We start from the raw sequence: 15,876 nt of genomic DNA on the forward strand, positions 1-15,876 counted from the left end.
TCTATGGAATCTGCTTAAGGAATGAACTAATTCTGCCCAAGGAGAAGTGGGGAGCTTTGTGCAGGTATAACAGAAGAATTTATTTGAGCGGAGCTGGAAGGACAAACAGGATTTTACTAGTTTCACAGGAGCAGATATTCCCAGAAGAGTGGGTTGTATGAGCCAAAGTATGGAGACTGAATAGTTTGTGGTGTGTTTGTTGCCCAGAAAACCCAGGTGGCTGGAGTGTGGCAATCACAGGCAAATGGCTAGAAATAAGACTAGAGTGATAATGTAAGATCTGATTCTGAAGGCCTGTATGTACTATACTAAACAGTTCTTTTCTTCAGTAATTACCAGCATGGTTTTTAAAGCAAAAAGTGATAGGACCAAATCTGTTTTAGAAAAATAATTCTGGTGTCAGTGTGAAGGCATTAAGAACAGTGTCAAGCCAATACCAGCATAGAACACATTTGAATGTTTAGCGACAAAAGTTTTTGCCTACATTCCAAGTGGGAAATGTACACAACTCAAAACCAAAACCGAGGAAGCCGTAATAGAATTTGATAACTAACTGCCAATTTAGCTAGAACTAGCTATGTGATCTAAGGTTAGCCATATATCCTTAGAAAGATTTTCTTAGTCTTGGATTACTCATCAATAACAGAGTACTAGTTACATGATAACATGGTAATGATCCTTATGCTGCAGGGTAGTTATCAAGATAAGAACAGCATATTAAAAAGATCTAGCATTGAGCCTGATTATCAATACATTTGAATGCTAAGGAATAGGAGCTATTGCTATTAATGCAGTGAAAAGTAGAGAGGGTTGAAAATTCTATCACTCACCAGACATGGCTTAATAAATCATACATTTTGATGAAGCCACAGTGACCACTTTTATGTGACTTCCACTTATTTCAGAAGCCAAAGAGCAAGAAAGCTTAAATAACCATCCAAAGGAGAAGAGGGGGATTTGGGGGAGGCCCTCCTTTCAACCATGACTTGGAAGGTAAGAATCTCCATGTTTTACTCTACAGCATGGTTCCTCTGTAGGGACGTGAGACTCCTTCACTCTTCAACATGCATGTATTTTTTTCCCATGAAATTAAAATATTTAAATCAGAGCCTGTCTTTTCATTCTTTTAGTGCTCTAGTATATTAAAGAGCTCAATATATGAACTTATCTTTCACATTTTCATGAAAAGAAAACCTTTATGTTTAATTTTATATATATACATATATAACAGGTTTCTGATGAGGCTCACCCGAATATTTACTTTAACTTTTGAAAAATATTGATTTTAAGCACTTAACTTATAATTTATAGTTAGCCTTATAGAACATATGATAATTAAGTAAACATTAAAAAAACATACAAATGGCTTTAAATGTTTAAATTGTACAATAATTTCCATCCTCATACTACTACATATTATTCTAATTTTCAAATGATTTTCTCTTTTTTTTACAATTGCAAATTCAGAGAAGTACAAGTGAGCAAAGAAAATTAGGCCATATTACCCTACCTGAATAATCTCTGTTAATATATTCAGTAGCACATGGGTAAGATTAGAAATTTTCAATCCATTTGGAAAGGTACAAAATAAAAAGTGAAAGCCTCCCTTTCACAGGAATGCCATCCTGAAAAAAACGAAAAAGCTTAAATTTACATGTATCTACAAGGGATCATATGCACTATATGCACTATAATGCACCTTGCTTTTTTCACATATTATATTTTGGAATTATTTCCACATTAGCATTTAAATTTCTTTCACAGCAGATAAATTGCATAGCATAGTACTGAGTGAACAGACCATAATTTATTTATTCAGTACTTTACTGATGGACACTGATTGTTTCCAGTTTTTCTTTCTCTTGCTCCCTCCCTCCCTCTTCTTTATTTTCCCTCAGTAGCACTTTAAAATTTTCTTCAACATTTATTGAATTCACAGGGCCTTTAGGGTCTTTTCTTTTTGCTAATTGAGCCATTTCTCCTTTACTTGCCAGAATTGGGATAAGTGATTTTGTCAGGTATATATATGTAATATACACACACATATATGTATATGTGTCTATCTATACATACACATATGGCATAAGTGGATTAAGGACCAAAGCTAAATGGTTAGTGTTTCAGAAAAATACTAAACAAGTTCAGATATTTTACTGATTAAATTTTAAAAAGTGAGAAAAGAAATTTAAAAATAACGGTGTTTGTTATCTAGACCCTCCTGAGAATTTATTTTTCATCTTCTTACTCACTTCCTCATTTGTTACTCTACAACTACACTGGCTTTGGCCAATTCATGGAACACCCAAGTTTCTTCTTGTCTTTGGACCTTTGAATTTGCACTTTCTCCTACCTGGGAATGATTTCACCCTATGTTTCAGATTTTCCTTCAAATCTCAGGTTAAATGTCAACTCCTTACCAGACCTTCCTGGGTAAAGTAGGACCCTCCCTCCACTATGCTCTTTCACTGCATTTCAGCACGTTCTGAGCGCTCATCACAATCTTGTTAACATTTAACTCCTTTTTCTCAGACATATAATGTAGATCCCCCAATACCTACTTGAGTACCTAGCATGTAATATGCTTCAATAAATACTTAAAAAACAAAAGAATTCAAGTAAAGTGAATTTAATTACTGTAGAACTAACTTTTACTCAATCTATATGCCAGGAGCAGGTGTCAGTGTATGTTACTCATGCTTAGCTTAGACTCTTATAATGAGATTCAGGATTCTGAAATCCCTTTAATCCCATAAATCTTAATACCCAAACTTTAAATATAATTTAAATTTCAGGCCATTTTGCGAAACCTCCCACCAGTCTCCCCTTCCCACCCTAAGGATCCACCCGCTTGCCCCTAACTTCTCTAACCGCCCCGCCCTTCCAGCAACCGGGCTGAGCTGGGCAGTGCCGACAGAGCCTTCCGCAACCCGGGGCGCATGCGCGGGACACCGCGCACATGCGCAGTACTCGCAAAGCTGGCGTGCGTCCCAGCCTATGGCTGAGGAGGCCGCCACGGAGCTGGGGGCGGGGCCTGCGACACTATGGCCGAGGGCGGCGGGGACGTAGTGGCAGTATCCGCGTCCGGGGCTGCCAACGGCCTCAGCAATGGGGGAGGCGGGGTCCCGGCGCAGACCAGCAACCCGCTGTCGCGAAAGCTGAATAAGATCCTGGAGACGCGGCTGGACAACGACAAGGTAACCAGAGCTGGCGGGGCCGGGGGTCCCGCGTCGCCCGCCGACCTGAGACTGGCGGGGGGCGGCGTCTGTTTGGCACCCACTCCCTCATCCCTTCGTCCCTCCGTGGAGGGGACCGCAGACCCGCGGGATCCGACGTGGGACCGGTAAGAAGGGAGAGGCCGAGGAGTCCCTGGAAAAGCGAAGGGGTGCCTTGGGTGTCACCCCCTATATGAAAAACCTGTTCCTGGAAGGCTCTCGCTCCGGGAGGCAAACAGTGGAGTCTCCTATCCGGGAGGTGTTCGGGGGTCCGAACGGGGAGAGGAGAGCCCAGGGCAGGATTAGAAACCCATGCAAGAGTAAATTACAAGACGAGGCAACGTCAGTCGGGGTGAGGAGGAACCGGAGAACCGGGGTAGGCATTATTGAACACTTCCACTGACGGCTGAGAACGACTGAAATAATTTGCAGCGCGGAAGAACTACTTGCTCAGGGCTCAGATGAAATACTATGTACTACTAGTTTTTGTTGTTGTTAGCTAAGCTCCGCCTGTGATATGTGGGCTCATGCTGTGTTTCTTTACAAGATAAACCGTCCACATCCTCTCCCAAGTACCTCCTGAAACTCATCCATCCAGCTTCTGTCGTAGCTGGTTGTCTCTTCTGTATCATTGAGTCTTTAGGTAAATTGGTCATGCCATAAAGAAAAAGTATACGTAGAAGTGAGAGAACTTTATAAATTTGTAGGTAACCGAAAATAAGCTGTCAATAAGAATTTGTGTGTAAAAAAATAACAATATAGTAAGACGGTCTCTGGGGCCACCTATTTATTAGATATAACCATCAAACTGAAGCATTATGATTTGAGTAAGCCCCTTAATTTCTCTAAGCTTATTTTTCATCATTTCTAAGTTGAGAATAGTGCTGGTAACTTTCTCAGGGTTGTTGGGAGGATTCAATTGACAAGAGAATCTGAAGTGCTCAGCAGAGTGTCCAGCACTTACCATTTCTTATTAAATGTTAATTTTATCATACAGCTTATTGTTTAATGTGTCTACTGCTGACACCTATTATCTCATTTAATACAGCTGCTGTGATGTAGATAACATTATCTCCTTTTTACTCAAGAGAAAAATAAGGTATTGAAAGAGTGTAACAAGGTTAAATCATGTAACCAATAACTGGTGGAGCTGTAATTTGCACCTGTCTATGTGATTTTGTTCATTCATCAATTACGGACTACTTCTTTGAGCCAGGCCTAGGTCATTTCAAGGTTATAGTCAAAAGAAATGGTTTCATTTTGTGGTTTTTCTTTTTTTTTGTACATAAATCTTTGTAGTGCTTTCTTAAATATTAAATTGAATTTAAATAGCTTTACTATTTTTGTCAATCCAGCCAATATTGCAAAATAGCGTTGTAACTGAAACATAGAAGGGTAAGCCCATTACAATATATGTTAGTTCAGGTGTAGGAATTTATATTTGGAGTTAGATATTCTGGCTTGGTCTTCTCCCTTCTCTCCTCTATGTATATTCTCTCTGTAGGAGAACTCTCACTTTCATGGTTTTAAATAACAAAAAGGGTGATGATTCTCAAATTTATAACCCTGTTCTTGACATCTCTACTGAGCTCCAGATTTGTATAGTCTGTTGCTCACATGACACTTCTAATTAGTTACCTGATCAACGTCATAAAAACTTAACATAGCCAGACTCTTGGTTTTTCTCCAAACTGCTTCTCCTTTCTGCTGTTAGTAAAGAACATCACTTACCCAGACAAGCAAAAAGTGTATAAATAATTTTTGATTCCTGTCATTTCTTTCACTTCTTACATTCAGTCCATTAACAAATCCTATCAGCTCTACCTTGAAAAAAATTGTTTTGGAATATCTCCTTCTTTTCACCTGCAGTGCTACTTCCTTGTTCTAAGACGCTATCAAATCTTTGCTTGGGTTATTTTAGTTTCTTCCTACTTGCTTCCTTTCTTGCCTTCCCCCTGATCTGCTCTCCTCACAAAGTTAGAATAAACTTTTAAACATATAAAACACATCACTCCTTTCCCTAAAGCCTGTAGTAGTGTCCCACAGCCTCATTCATACTGGCCTTTCTGCTGCTTTAGGGTCTTTGTACTCACAGCTTTTTCTGCCTGTGAACCGCTTTGTCCCCATGGATGCCTTTCCTATTACTCAGGCCTCAGTTCAAAAGTCACCTCAGAGAGGCCTTCCTCTAAGTTCTGCTCCCAGTTACTCAGTTCCTAGCCTGGAGGCTACAGGTGGTACTTCTTTCTTATATATATATATCCTTCCAGAGATAGTTTACACATTCACCAGGAAGTATGCATGTATACAGTCCTTTTTCTTTTTTTAACAGTTGGTATTACAACTGTTTCTATACCTTGCTATTTCACTTACTGTATCTTGAAGTTTGTATTATATAAGTACATAAAGAATTTTCATCTTTGTTAAAATGGATATATCATAATTTCTTTAACCAATTCACTTTAGATGGACATTAAGGGTATTTGCAGCCTTTAAAATTCCAAACTATTTTGCAGTGAGTAGTCTTGTATACATGCTGCAATATAAAAGTAAGTAGATCCTTAATTGTGTTTTGGAAATAAGTTTACTATTCAATAATGTGAAGATCACCTGGTATTTTTTGCTTATTTAATGGAAACATTTGAAAATAATTTCATTAAAATTTGACTTGAGATTAGGAAAACATTTGAGAATTGGCCCCAGTAATTGTCTTCTATTATCAATTGTGTAGGAGATGTTGGAAGCTCTCAAGGCACTTTCAGCCTTTTTTGTTGAAAACAGTTTGCGGACTCGAAGAAATTTACGTGGAGATATTGAACGCAGAAGTTTAGCCATCAATGAAGAATTTGTCAGCATTTTCAAGGAGGTGAAGGAAGTATGTAAATTCTTTTCATTTAACATTTATTGAGAACTTACTGTATGCCTCACTCTGTGCTAAGTATTTTTATGAATTGGGTTGATACGTTTGCTGTTCACATACCATGTTCAAATAGAAAACTACTTACTCCAGAAGCATCCAGGTCCTTCAATTAGTGTGATATCCGAATCTGTGACCTCCGCTAATGCTGCTTCTTAGAAAGTTGTAACATTTGTTCTAGGATATTCTCTTAGAAATTTTTGCTTTTCTAACAACAAAAACAAGAAAAAACATTTTTTTAAATGATTTTCCAGTGGAAATTTTTCCTCACTGAATAAACCTCTTTTGGATAATCACTTCTCCATTGAAGATTAATTAGGATTGAGTTACTTTAGTGTATCATAAATTAGGAAATTTTCAGATTAATTAAGATCAGTTATTTCTGGCATAAGTAGTAATTTATCATACTTGAGTGAGCAGACAACTTACTGTAGGGTAAAAATGAATTTTATTTATTATGTTATTATATTTTACTTATGCAATATTTTATTAATTTTATATCACATATTCTGTATGAGTTGTATGAAAGTGTTATATATAGTTTCAATAACTAATTAATAAACAGATGATGTTTAATAATTTAGAAAGATTTCATTGACTGAGGCTAAAAATCTGGAAGGTTGGAAGGACAGTTTGGTAGTGTCCATAAGAATAGAAAGGGTATCCATGAGCACATCCAGATTGTGGTCCTAAATACCGTTTCCCACTGAAAGGAACAATCTTACAAATATCAGAAAGCAGGGAAGCTATATGAGACCTTTGGGAAAGTGACGGAAGAACTTCGGAGCTAACTAGATGAGGCTTCTCTTGTCCAGAGATAGGATGATTAGAGCATCAATAAGAATAACTCAGTGGACTAGAACATATCAAACATGTTTAAACCCACAAATTCATACTGCTCTAAAAACCGAACAGAACGCTCGTTGGTTATATTTCGTGGATATAAGGGAACTAAATTATTTTGAAAACTGCTAAATAAAAGGAAAGAGTCAAGCATTTATCTTGTCTTTTGTTCCATTTACATACAGTTGTTGAGGGGAGGCTTCTCTTTATAGCTTTATTCTAATAAATGAAGAAGGAATGATAGAAGATGAGAAGATTTTGCCACCACTGTTAAATTTATGGATCTAGTTCAAGGTTTCTCAACTTGGCACTGTTTTACATTTTGGGTCAGACAAGTGGGGACTATCCTCTGCTGTTTAGGATATTGAACAGCATCCAGGGCTTCTATCCACTAAATGCCAATAGTACCACTTCTTCTTCAGTTGTTCACCCGAGAATGTCTACAAACACTGCCAAATGCCCCATCGGGGGACAAAATTGCCCTGGTTGAGCACCACTGGTCTAGCTATTGGTCATCACTAGCAGCTAACCTCACAAAAAGCTGCTAACCTCATATCTGTCACTCCTAATAAGGGTAAACAACACCACCTATGAAAAGTTCTTGCCAGAAAATTGAACCAGAATATAATCAAGCTTCTAGATCTAACTGCCTGTTTATAGGAAATACTGGGGTCAGAGAAATATGTTAACACCAGAAATATGCAGTCAGCGAATATAGAATGTAGGGAACTGTAGAGACAAATGAGCTGGTTTTTTCAATGAATAAATTGTAAGAAAAAGAAAAAGAAGTAGGGGGAAGTGAGACTATATAGATTAAAAAAAGAAATGAGAAATAGCAATGAGTTGCTATTTGTGAATCTTAGTTGGTTCCTGACTTGCAGTAATTATTTAAAAATTGGGACAGCTGGGGAGATTGGAACACTGACTAGATATTTGATATTAAGAGATTACTGTTAAATATTTAGATGTGAAAATGGCATTATGTTTTTTGAATCTTCTTAGAAGCATATACTGATGTTTATGAATGAAATGATAAAATATCATGAACATAAAATAATTCAGTTTGTGAGGGGGGGAGAAAGGAATGAGGGAGAAGTACAAAGTGGGTAGAGAAATAGATGAAACAAGAGTGGTCGAAGCCAGATGATATGTATATTGGCATTCATATTATCTCAACTTTTGGATATTTTTGAAAATTTTCCACAATAAAAAGTTTTTAAAAAGTTTATCATACACCAGTTGTATTTCCCAGCCTATAATTTTATTTAATTGGGGGGCAGGAGAAGACAGTTTGCCCTAAGTTCAAATAAAGACTTTATAAGTAATATACAGGCCATTGAATTACAGTCATCAAAACTCTGCATTGAAGTCAGATATTCAGAGATGGAATTTATATTATTCCATATATATGGACCTGACAAATCAGGTCCATTTGGTATATTATTGTGGCTAAAGTAAATATTAGGAGTAGTTTTTCTTGACCTAGCTGGCTGATAATGTCATAGTGCTATTCGTATTAGATTACACAGTGAGATTTAAGAGAATAGTGAGATTAGTTTACTTAGGTTTCTGCTATTGCTAATATTAATTGATATTTTGAAATCATGCTTTTTTTTTTTTTACCGTTCACCTCAAAGCAATTTAGGACTTCATTTAATGACTTGATTTATATGCTATTTGTTGTTAAGTATTGTGAGTAACATTTGAAAATACTGGTGCTATGATATTTATAATTCAAAGTACTTCATAGAAAGAAGGGAGAAAAATCTTACTTCTAGAACTTAGATTTATGCTCATATTCTGATAAGTGATTTTCTAACTGGTTTATCCTCACACTTTGTTTATAGCCTCACTGGGCAGCTTTCTTATCTCTTGCCCTCTGATTGGCTCATCCCTTCATAAGCCGGTCATGTTTCTATTTGAAGGTCCGGGTATTCTGTTGAAAGGGATTGTCCACTGTCTACCACTGAAACTTCCTTGTGTATCTTTCTGTTGTGTGACACCAAATTGAATTGGGAAAAAGAAGATAGTAGTGCAGTATAAAGCTAAATATGATTTTGTGATATCATTTTTTCATATAATATTTTTCATTGATTCAATAAGGACTGGAGAGGATGGTTTCGTAAAAAGTGTAGAGCCTGGGAGACCTGTTGGAAAACTTTTTTTTTTTATCAGTTCACATAAGAGATACCAATTGACCTGAACTAAAGTAGTAGCTGTTAGAGTAGTAAAAAAGAAATGGATAAGATACATGCAGTAAGGGTATAAATGATAGGACTTAATGACCAGTTACATTCCCATGTACCTGGAGGGGGCTAGAGGAGGAAGTACACAGGGAGAGAATGTTACTGAGAAGATTGCCAACTTTGTGGCATGATCTACTGTGTGATGACTTTGCACAAGGTAGAGGAGGCACGGTTTTTAGTTTTTTGGGTTTTCATATTTCCTTGTTTTTATTAATTAAAAGTTACAAATAATTCACTATAGAAAAGTTAGATAAGATCAGAAGCCAGAGCAATTGCTTATAATCCTATCACCCAGAAATAACTTTTGTCAGCATTTTATTGCCTTGCTTTTCTTGTGTTCTTCTGTATGTGTGTGTGTATATATATGTACTTTTTTTAAAATGGTAGGTATGATATGTATTTTTCATAATACTTTTTAAAATCTTATATAGACATCTTTCTATGCCTATATATATATATATATATATATAAACATTTTCCTTTTGTTTTAGGCAACTTTGTGTTGATCTTCTTACATATATTGTTGCACACTTACCTGATTGATTCCTTAGGATAAATCTTAGTGTTAGTATACCTGAATGAAGAGGTATTGATATTCTTAAAACATTTTGCCATTTCCTATTGTCACCCCCTTTAAAAAGCATTTACTAATTTCTTTATATCTTTTCTAACACTAGATGTTATTCTTTTTAATTTTTCCAATCTTAAATATGGGATCTTTTGTCATGCTTGGGCAAAAAAAAAAATTCATGAGATGAAAATAAGGATTTGGCTAAGAGAAGAGAATTTCTTTAACAATATATGTAATGGTTGCTGTTACTTTTTTTCCTTTTCAGGAACTTGAAAGCATAAATGAAGATGTTCAAGCAATGAGCAATTGTTGTCAAGATATGACAAGTCGCCTACAGGTACTGTGTAATGGCTGGATTTTAGTGTAGTTGCTGGCTCAAAGTAAGCTTTCAAAAATTGTTAGCTAGATCTCCAAGATGTATGGATAGCTAATATATCATGTCCTATAGGAAATTCAAATATAAATATTATGCTTTTTTTTAACTATAAATGGGTATTTTGGGTGATGGTTTACTGATAGTGTTAACTCCAGATGCCTTTATATTTTGATCTAATCAGTGTAGAGCTAACTGTATAGAATTTTGATAAACCTCTCAATCCCGTAATATCCCATAAACCTAGCAGAAATTAGTGCCTTAGTAGAAAGTCTTAGGACTAAGTCCAGACTAAAGCTATGCCTAACAAAGACCCAGCTTAGTTATGTTTTGTGCTCAGCCTCCCCACAAAAAAAAAAAAAAACAACCTCAGGAAAATATCTAGAATTCTACATCTGTTTATTAAAGTAGTTTGAAACTTCTAGTTTGATTACAGAGTTAAGATGTAACCTAATTACCCCCATTTATATAATTTTGGAATAGTGAATAGAATAGGCTTCCTCTTAAGAGTCAGTCATGATTATGTTTACTACCTTCATTTTTATTTCAAGCTTATACCTTTAAGATTCTCCTGGAACTATTGACAGCTACAGTGATTCTAGGAAGAATCATTAATCTATGCATATTCCACAAATCAATCCTAAGCTACTTGCATGATCTATCTCTAGAACCAGTTTCCCGTTTCTCTAAAATTTTAGCTTCCCTAGTCTTAACTACATTTCAGTACTGGCATATCTATTGTTCAACCTTAGGTCCTTATGAATTACATAGTACTTAAATAGTCATAAAATCTTTGCTGATTATTGTAATTTTACATTTTTTGCAATATTACTTTTGTTGCTTAGTAATTTTATTTGACTATTCTGTTTCTCTAACTTTTCCTTTATTTCCTTTTCTCATCTTCTGGCTTCCATGATTTAATGCCTTTTCTCAGATTACACTCTGTAAGGTTTTCTGTATTATATACGCTTGCGTTTCTTTTGTACTATTATTTTTATATTTGGTATTATGGGATTACTTAAGTTTCTGTTTTAGGGGGCAGAATCTCTTGTTTTCTAATTTTTATCTTTAATTGTATTTTTATCCTTTTATCATAGCTATTTGTAGATATGAAAAAATCAAAGTATTTTTATTCTTCATGCTATTTTCAAAACAGATTATAAGTATTTTAAACCACAAAACATCCTCTTTGGTTTTGTCCTCTGTATTTTCTTTGCGCCCACCAATCCAATTTTTTCTATAATGGTGTGAGCCCTTCTTTCTTTTTTTATATCAATTTTATTGAGGAAAAATTGATGTACAGTAATAAACTGCATCCATTTGGTGTGTACAAATCAGTGCATTTTGACAATTCTATACCCATGAAACAGCTACCGTAATGAAGATGTACATTTTCATCACTTGCAAAAGATTCTCTCATAGCTTATTAGTTTTCTGAAGTATAAAAATATTGAAATGTACTGATGTTAGATATGTTTATAATTTTAGGCAGCAAAGGAACAGACCCAAGATTTAATAGTAAAAACCACTAAGCTTCAAGCTGAAAGGTAAGTTTTACTTTGTTTAGTTATCTCTTCATTAATTTGGAGATTAAGTGGAAAGAAAATTATAGGTAATTCCAAATCAGAGTTAAAATAATAAAAAAAGATGATTCAAAATTCATACAGCATATAAGATTCTAAGCTCTTTTCCAAGAGGAAATAAACATGAAACGGTAATTTAGGAGTATCAAACTTGATACTGGGGATGAGGGATTATTTATTCTTGTAGTTGACAGTGTTGTGTATTGTTTGCTGTGGAATTAAAAAAGATTGCTTTTTAAAATGTAGATTATTTTAGAGTTTTAGTAATTTTTTTCCACACTCATTGTGTCTTATTTTTTTAGCTATGATTAATCCTCTCTGATATAATTAAGAGTTCACTGTATAAATTTTTCTTGTGGCGGTTTACAGATAGGTATGTTAATAATTTGTTCACTAAATAAATGGGTTAATGAAGGTGAGTAGAATATGGATTCATGTATTTTACTGTGTATTACAGTCTTTTATAATTAGTTGTTGGTTTGATTGTCTCTTTTCCTACTAAACTGTGAGCTTGTTGAGAACAATGACAATTTCTTACCCGCTTTTTGTGTCTCCAGTGCCTAATATATTGTAGATTCAATAAATAATTTTTGAGTAAATGAATATGGAATGCAACTAATCTAATGTCAGGAAAGGAACATAAAATAAAAACTGAAAAAGAAGCATTGTATTGGAGCTTATACCATATATGGGACCCTAATTAATGTCTAGAGGAGGCAACATTAGAATATTGTGTTTCTGTATATTTTCAAAACTAGGCAGGGTTGTTCATGTTTATAATTTTAGTAAGCTGATGAAAATGTTTGGCCTGGTATGCTTTTGGGAATGAAAATTTCTGACATTTTAGTATCCCAAGAGCTGTAGATAATGATGTGCCAAGTGAACATTTGCGGAAAGTATTTTAGGAAAATTACATAGTAGAAATTATAACAGATTCCTGGGAGCTGGCCGGGAGTTGTTTCTCCATTTTTAAATATTACCTTTTCTTTTTAGCAAGAAATCTTGTTAAACAAGCGATTAGCTTTAGAAATAGAAATTCTGTGGGCTTATTTGGATAACATGACATTCTTACTGAGACATATATAAAGGATATGACTATTTTCCCAGCTGGGTTAGAAGGTCAGTCATCGTGACAGCTGATGTTCTAATAGGCAAAGTTCCATTGTCTTCACAGAACTGCAGCTAATGTTTCTTTATGCTATTTAGTTGATAGAGGGTGGATTTTAGTGATTATCAGGAAATGATATCCACATAAATATACTTCTATATTTTTTAATACTATTGAAGTCACTATTTATTATAGATTTTCTTGTCTCTTGCGAAGGCCCAGCAACCAGATTACTTTCAGGACTCAGAAAAATAGTCTGTGGTGAATGTTTGTTTCTTTTTGAGGTATAGTTTGTTAAAGTGGAAAGAAGGTAAGCTTTGAAGATAAAACCCTGAATTCTAATCTAAATCTTGAGTAAGAGTTTATTAGATTTTTAGTTTTGTAGAAGTTACTTCTTAACCTTCAGCCTCAGTTTTCACATCTGAAAAAAGGGACTAGCATCTGTGTCCCGGTGTTGTTGTGATAATTGGATGATATGCCTAGGTGCTGAACACACTGCCTGACATCCGTCAAGGAACATTACCCTTCCATCCTCCTCTAAAGCCTTTATTAGATAAACCTATCAGCACATCTTGTTTCTACATTGGCTTTGGTGGCTAGGAAGTTTAGGCTATTTTGTGCCTAATTTAATTAGAATAGCTTTCCTCAGCTGTTATTTACTTTCTCATCCTTTCTTACTATTTTATTTTTTAATAGTTCTAATTTTATTTTAATTCTATTATTTGTTATGAACTAATTCAGGCTTTGAAGTTTGTAAAAAAATATAAAACTGTTTATTTTGCACAAACTTACATATAAAATATATTGCAGAAGCATCTGTGTTCAGGCAGGAGAGTATAGACCTCTTTTCTTCTTCCTCTCGTTTATATATATAAAATTTAGAGAAAGAAAATGAAAATCAGATATACCTTCACTACACAGACATAGCCACTATTAACATTTTGGCGTATTTCTTCCCAGCATGAGTATATGTATGTAGTTCCATTTTACTTTGTTCACCTAATATTTTATGTTCATTTTTCTGTGTCTTTTATTTAGAAAAAACATGTATTTTAATGATAATATTTCATCTTGTGAATGAACCAACATGTATGTTAAACATTCTTAAATTATTGAATATTAATATTATTTCCATTACAAATATAATGGCTTGACAGTTGTTTTTAAGTCATTATGTACATTTCAAATTATTTCGTTAGGAAATACTCTTAGAATTGTAATTAATGAATCAAATGGTAGAAACTTTTTATTTTAATTTTTTTTTTTAAAGATTTATGTATTTGAGAGAGAGAGAGTGCTCATGAGCATGCAGAGGGGAGAGGGAGAGGGAGATAGAGAATCCCAAGTGGACTCTGCTGAATTTGGAGCCTGATCATGTGGGGCTCAATCCCAGGACCCCAAGAACATGACCTGAGCAGAAATCAAGAGTTAGATGCTTTTAATCCACTGGGTGACGCAGGTACCCCAAATGGTAGAAACTTTTTTAAAAATATCCTGACTTTTGATGTATTTTGCATAAATTCCTCTCTAAAAAGGTTATACAAATTTACACTGCTATCAGCAGTATATGAGAATGTCTCCTTTGTCAGTAGTAGGTATTGTCATTAAAAACTGCCAATTTTGTAGATGAACAATAGCATCATAATTCTAATTTACATTTTATTGAATGTTGATGAGTCAGTATTTTTTCATTTTGTCATGCCATTTATATTTCCTAATCTTTTTTGTTTTATATATTTTGCCTGTTTTTAAAGTCTTTTTCTTATTATTTTGAAATTATTTGGTAGGGGTGAGTCTAAAAGGTAGAGTTAAAATAAGGCATATTTTCAGGAAGAAAAAAGAAGCACCGTAAGATTAATAAATCATGTTCTGGGAATGCTTGAAAGAACCATTAGAAGGATTAATTAGTTTATTTTAAATACTTAGGTAATATATGAATACATGTACTGAAAATTCATTTATGGGCTCTTATACATCATAGGTCCCCCTTAATCTTATTGGATTGCACAGATGCTCCCATGGACTGTCTAATAGTAACTTTCTATCAGAATGGTTGTGCAGTTTTACCTGGGAAGAATATATATGGTAACTAAAGAGTAATATGTTTAAAAAATATATTAGAATTTATTTCATCACTACTTTAAAAAAAGTTCTCATCTTGAGATACCAAACCCTTGTTTTAGCAGTATGGCCATTGTTCAACATATTTTTGGACCAAATCTTTTGTAGATATAGAGCCTCTCGTTCAAAGTCTTTACTTCATGGATTTTTTTTTTTTTAGAATAGTCAATAATATTATTTGGAATGAAATTTAATGATTAAGAAGTAATATCAAGATAGGTAATACTAGCTTTAATTAGAACAAAAGTAAATTATAAACTAAAGAAATTTATTTCCTTTGTGCCTAATAAATTAACTCTAAAGGTAGATCCAAAAGAAGCATCAAAAAGGTTTTAGTCAAAATGATTGATCTGTATAATCTCAAGGAATTTTATGAATTCTTATAATTACTTTAAATCCTGTATGATAATGATTAGAGCTTTAAGAGTATAAAACAAAACCTATTAAGGTAACTTTTTGATATCCATAATAAGATGATTAAGGACATATGCCATTTATCTAATGTAGATTTCACTGGGTGATTTACATTATTATTTGAGATAAATAGAATGTTACTGCCCCCTAGAGGACTTTTACTTTCTAACTTGCTATACTACCTCAGAGCATTTGACTGAATTTAAAACCTCACAACCCCACCATACTAACAAAACAAACACGGCAGATGCATTGTTCTCTCTATACATAAAATGTTTATGTTTATTTTGTTCACTCTCATTTGAATATTATTAAATTGTGGAATATTACTGCCTTGTGAATACTGCTAGTGAAACCCAATTTTATTTATATATCTTTAAATCTAAGATAGAGAAGCCAGGAATGTTGAAATTCATTCAGGTAGTTTGTACTCCTAACTTGCTTTTAGTTGGTGACTAGACTCAGTCCTTCAGGTCCTTGAAGACCACATT

At 34.4% G+C, this 15,876-nt stretch overlaps 1 protein-coding gene across 1 annotated transcript in view; it reads left to right on the forward strand.

Annotated features, from left to right (window-relative positions):
• The first annotated feature begins 3,034 nt into the window (after positions 1 to 3,034).
• COG6 (component of oligomeric golgi complex 6) overlaps positions 3,035 to 15,876 on the forward strand; it is an 89,451-nt gene continuing 76,609 nt past the window's right edge. Inside the window, exons 1-4 of the mRNA XM_028106040.2 lie at positions 3,035 to 3,194; positions 5,941 to 6,084; positions 10,052 to 10,123; positions 11,648 to 11,706. Of these exons, the coding sequence (XP_027961841.1) occupies positions 3,042 to 3,194; positions 5,941 to 6,084; positions 10,052 to 10,123; positions 11,648 to 11,706 (428 nt within the window). The 5' untranslated portion in view covers positions 3,035 to 3,041. The remainder of the gene's footprint in view (positions 3,195 to 5,940; positions 6,085 to 10,051; positions 10,124 to 11,647; positions 11,707 to 15,876) is intronic.

The sequence above is a fragment of the Eumetopias jubatus genome, unplaced genomic scaffold, assembly GCF_037043125.1.
Source record: "Eumetopias jubatus isolate StellerSeaLion01/CBP00866 unplaced genomic scaffold, mEumJub1_p1.0 scaffold_3, whole genome shotgun sequence".
Classification (NCBI taxonomy): Eukaryota; Metazoa; Chordata; class Mammalia; order Carnivora; family Otariidae; genus Eumetopias; species Eumetopias jubatus.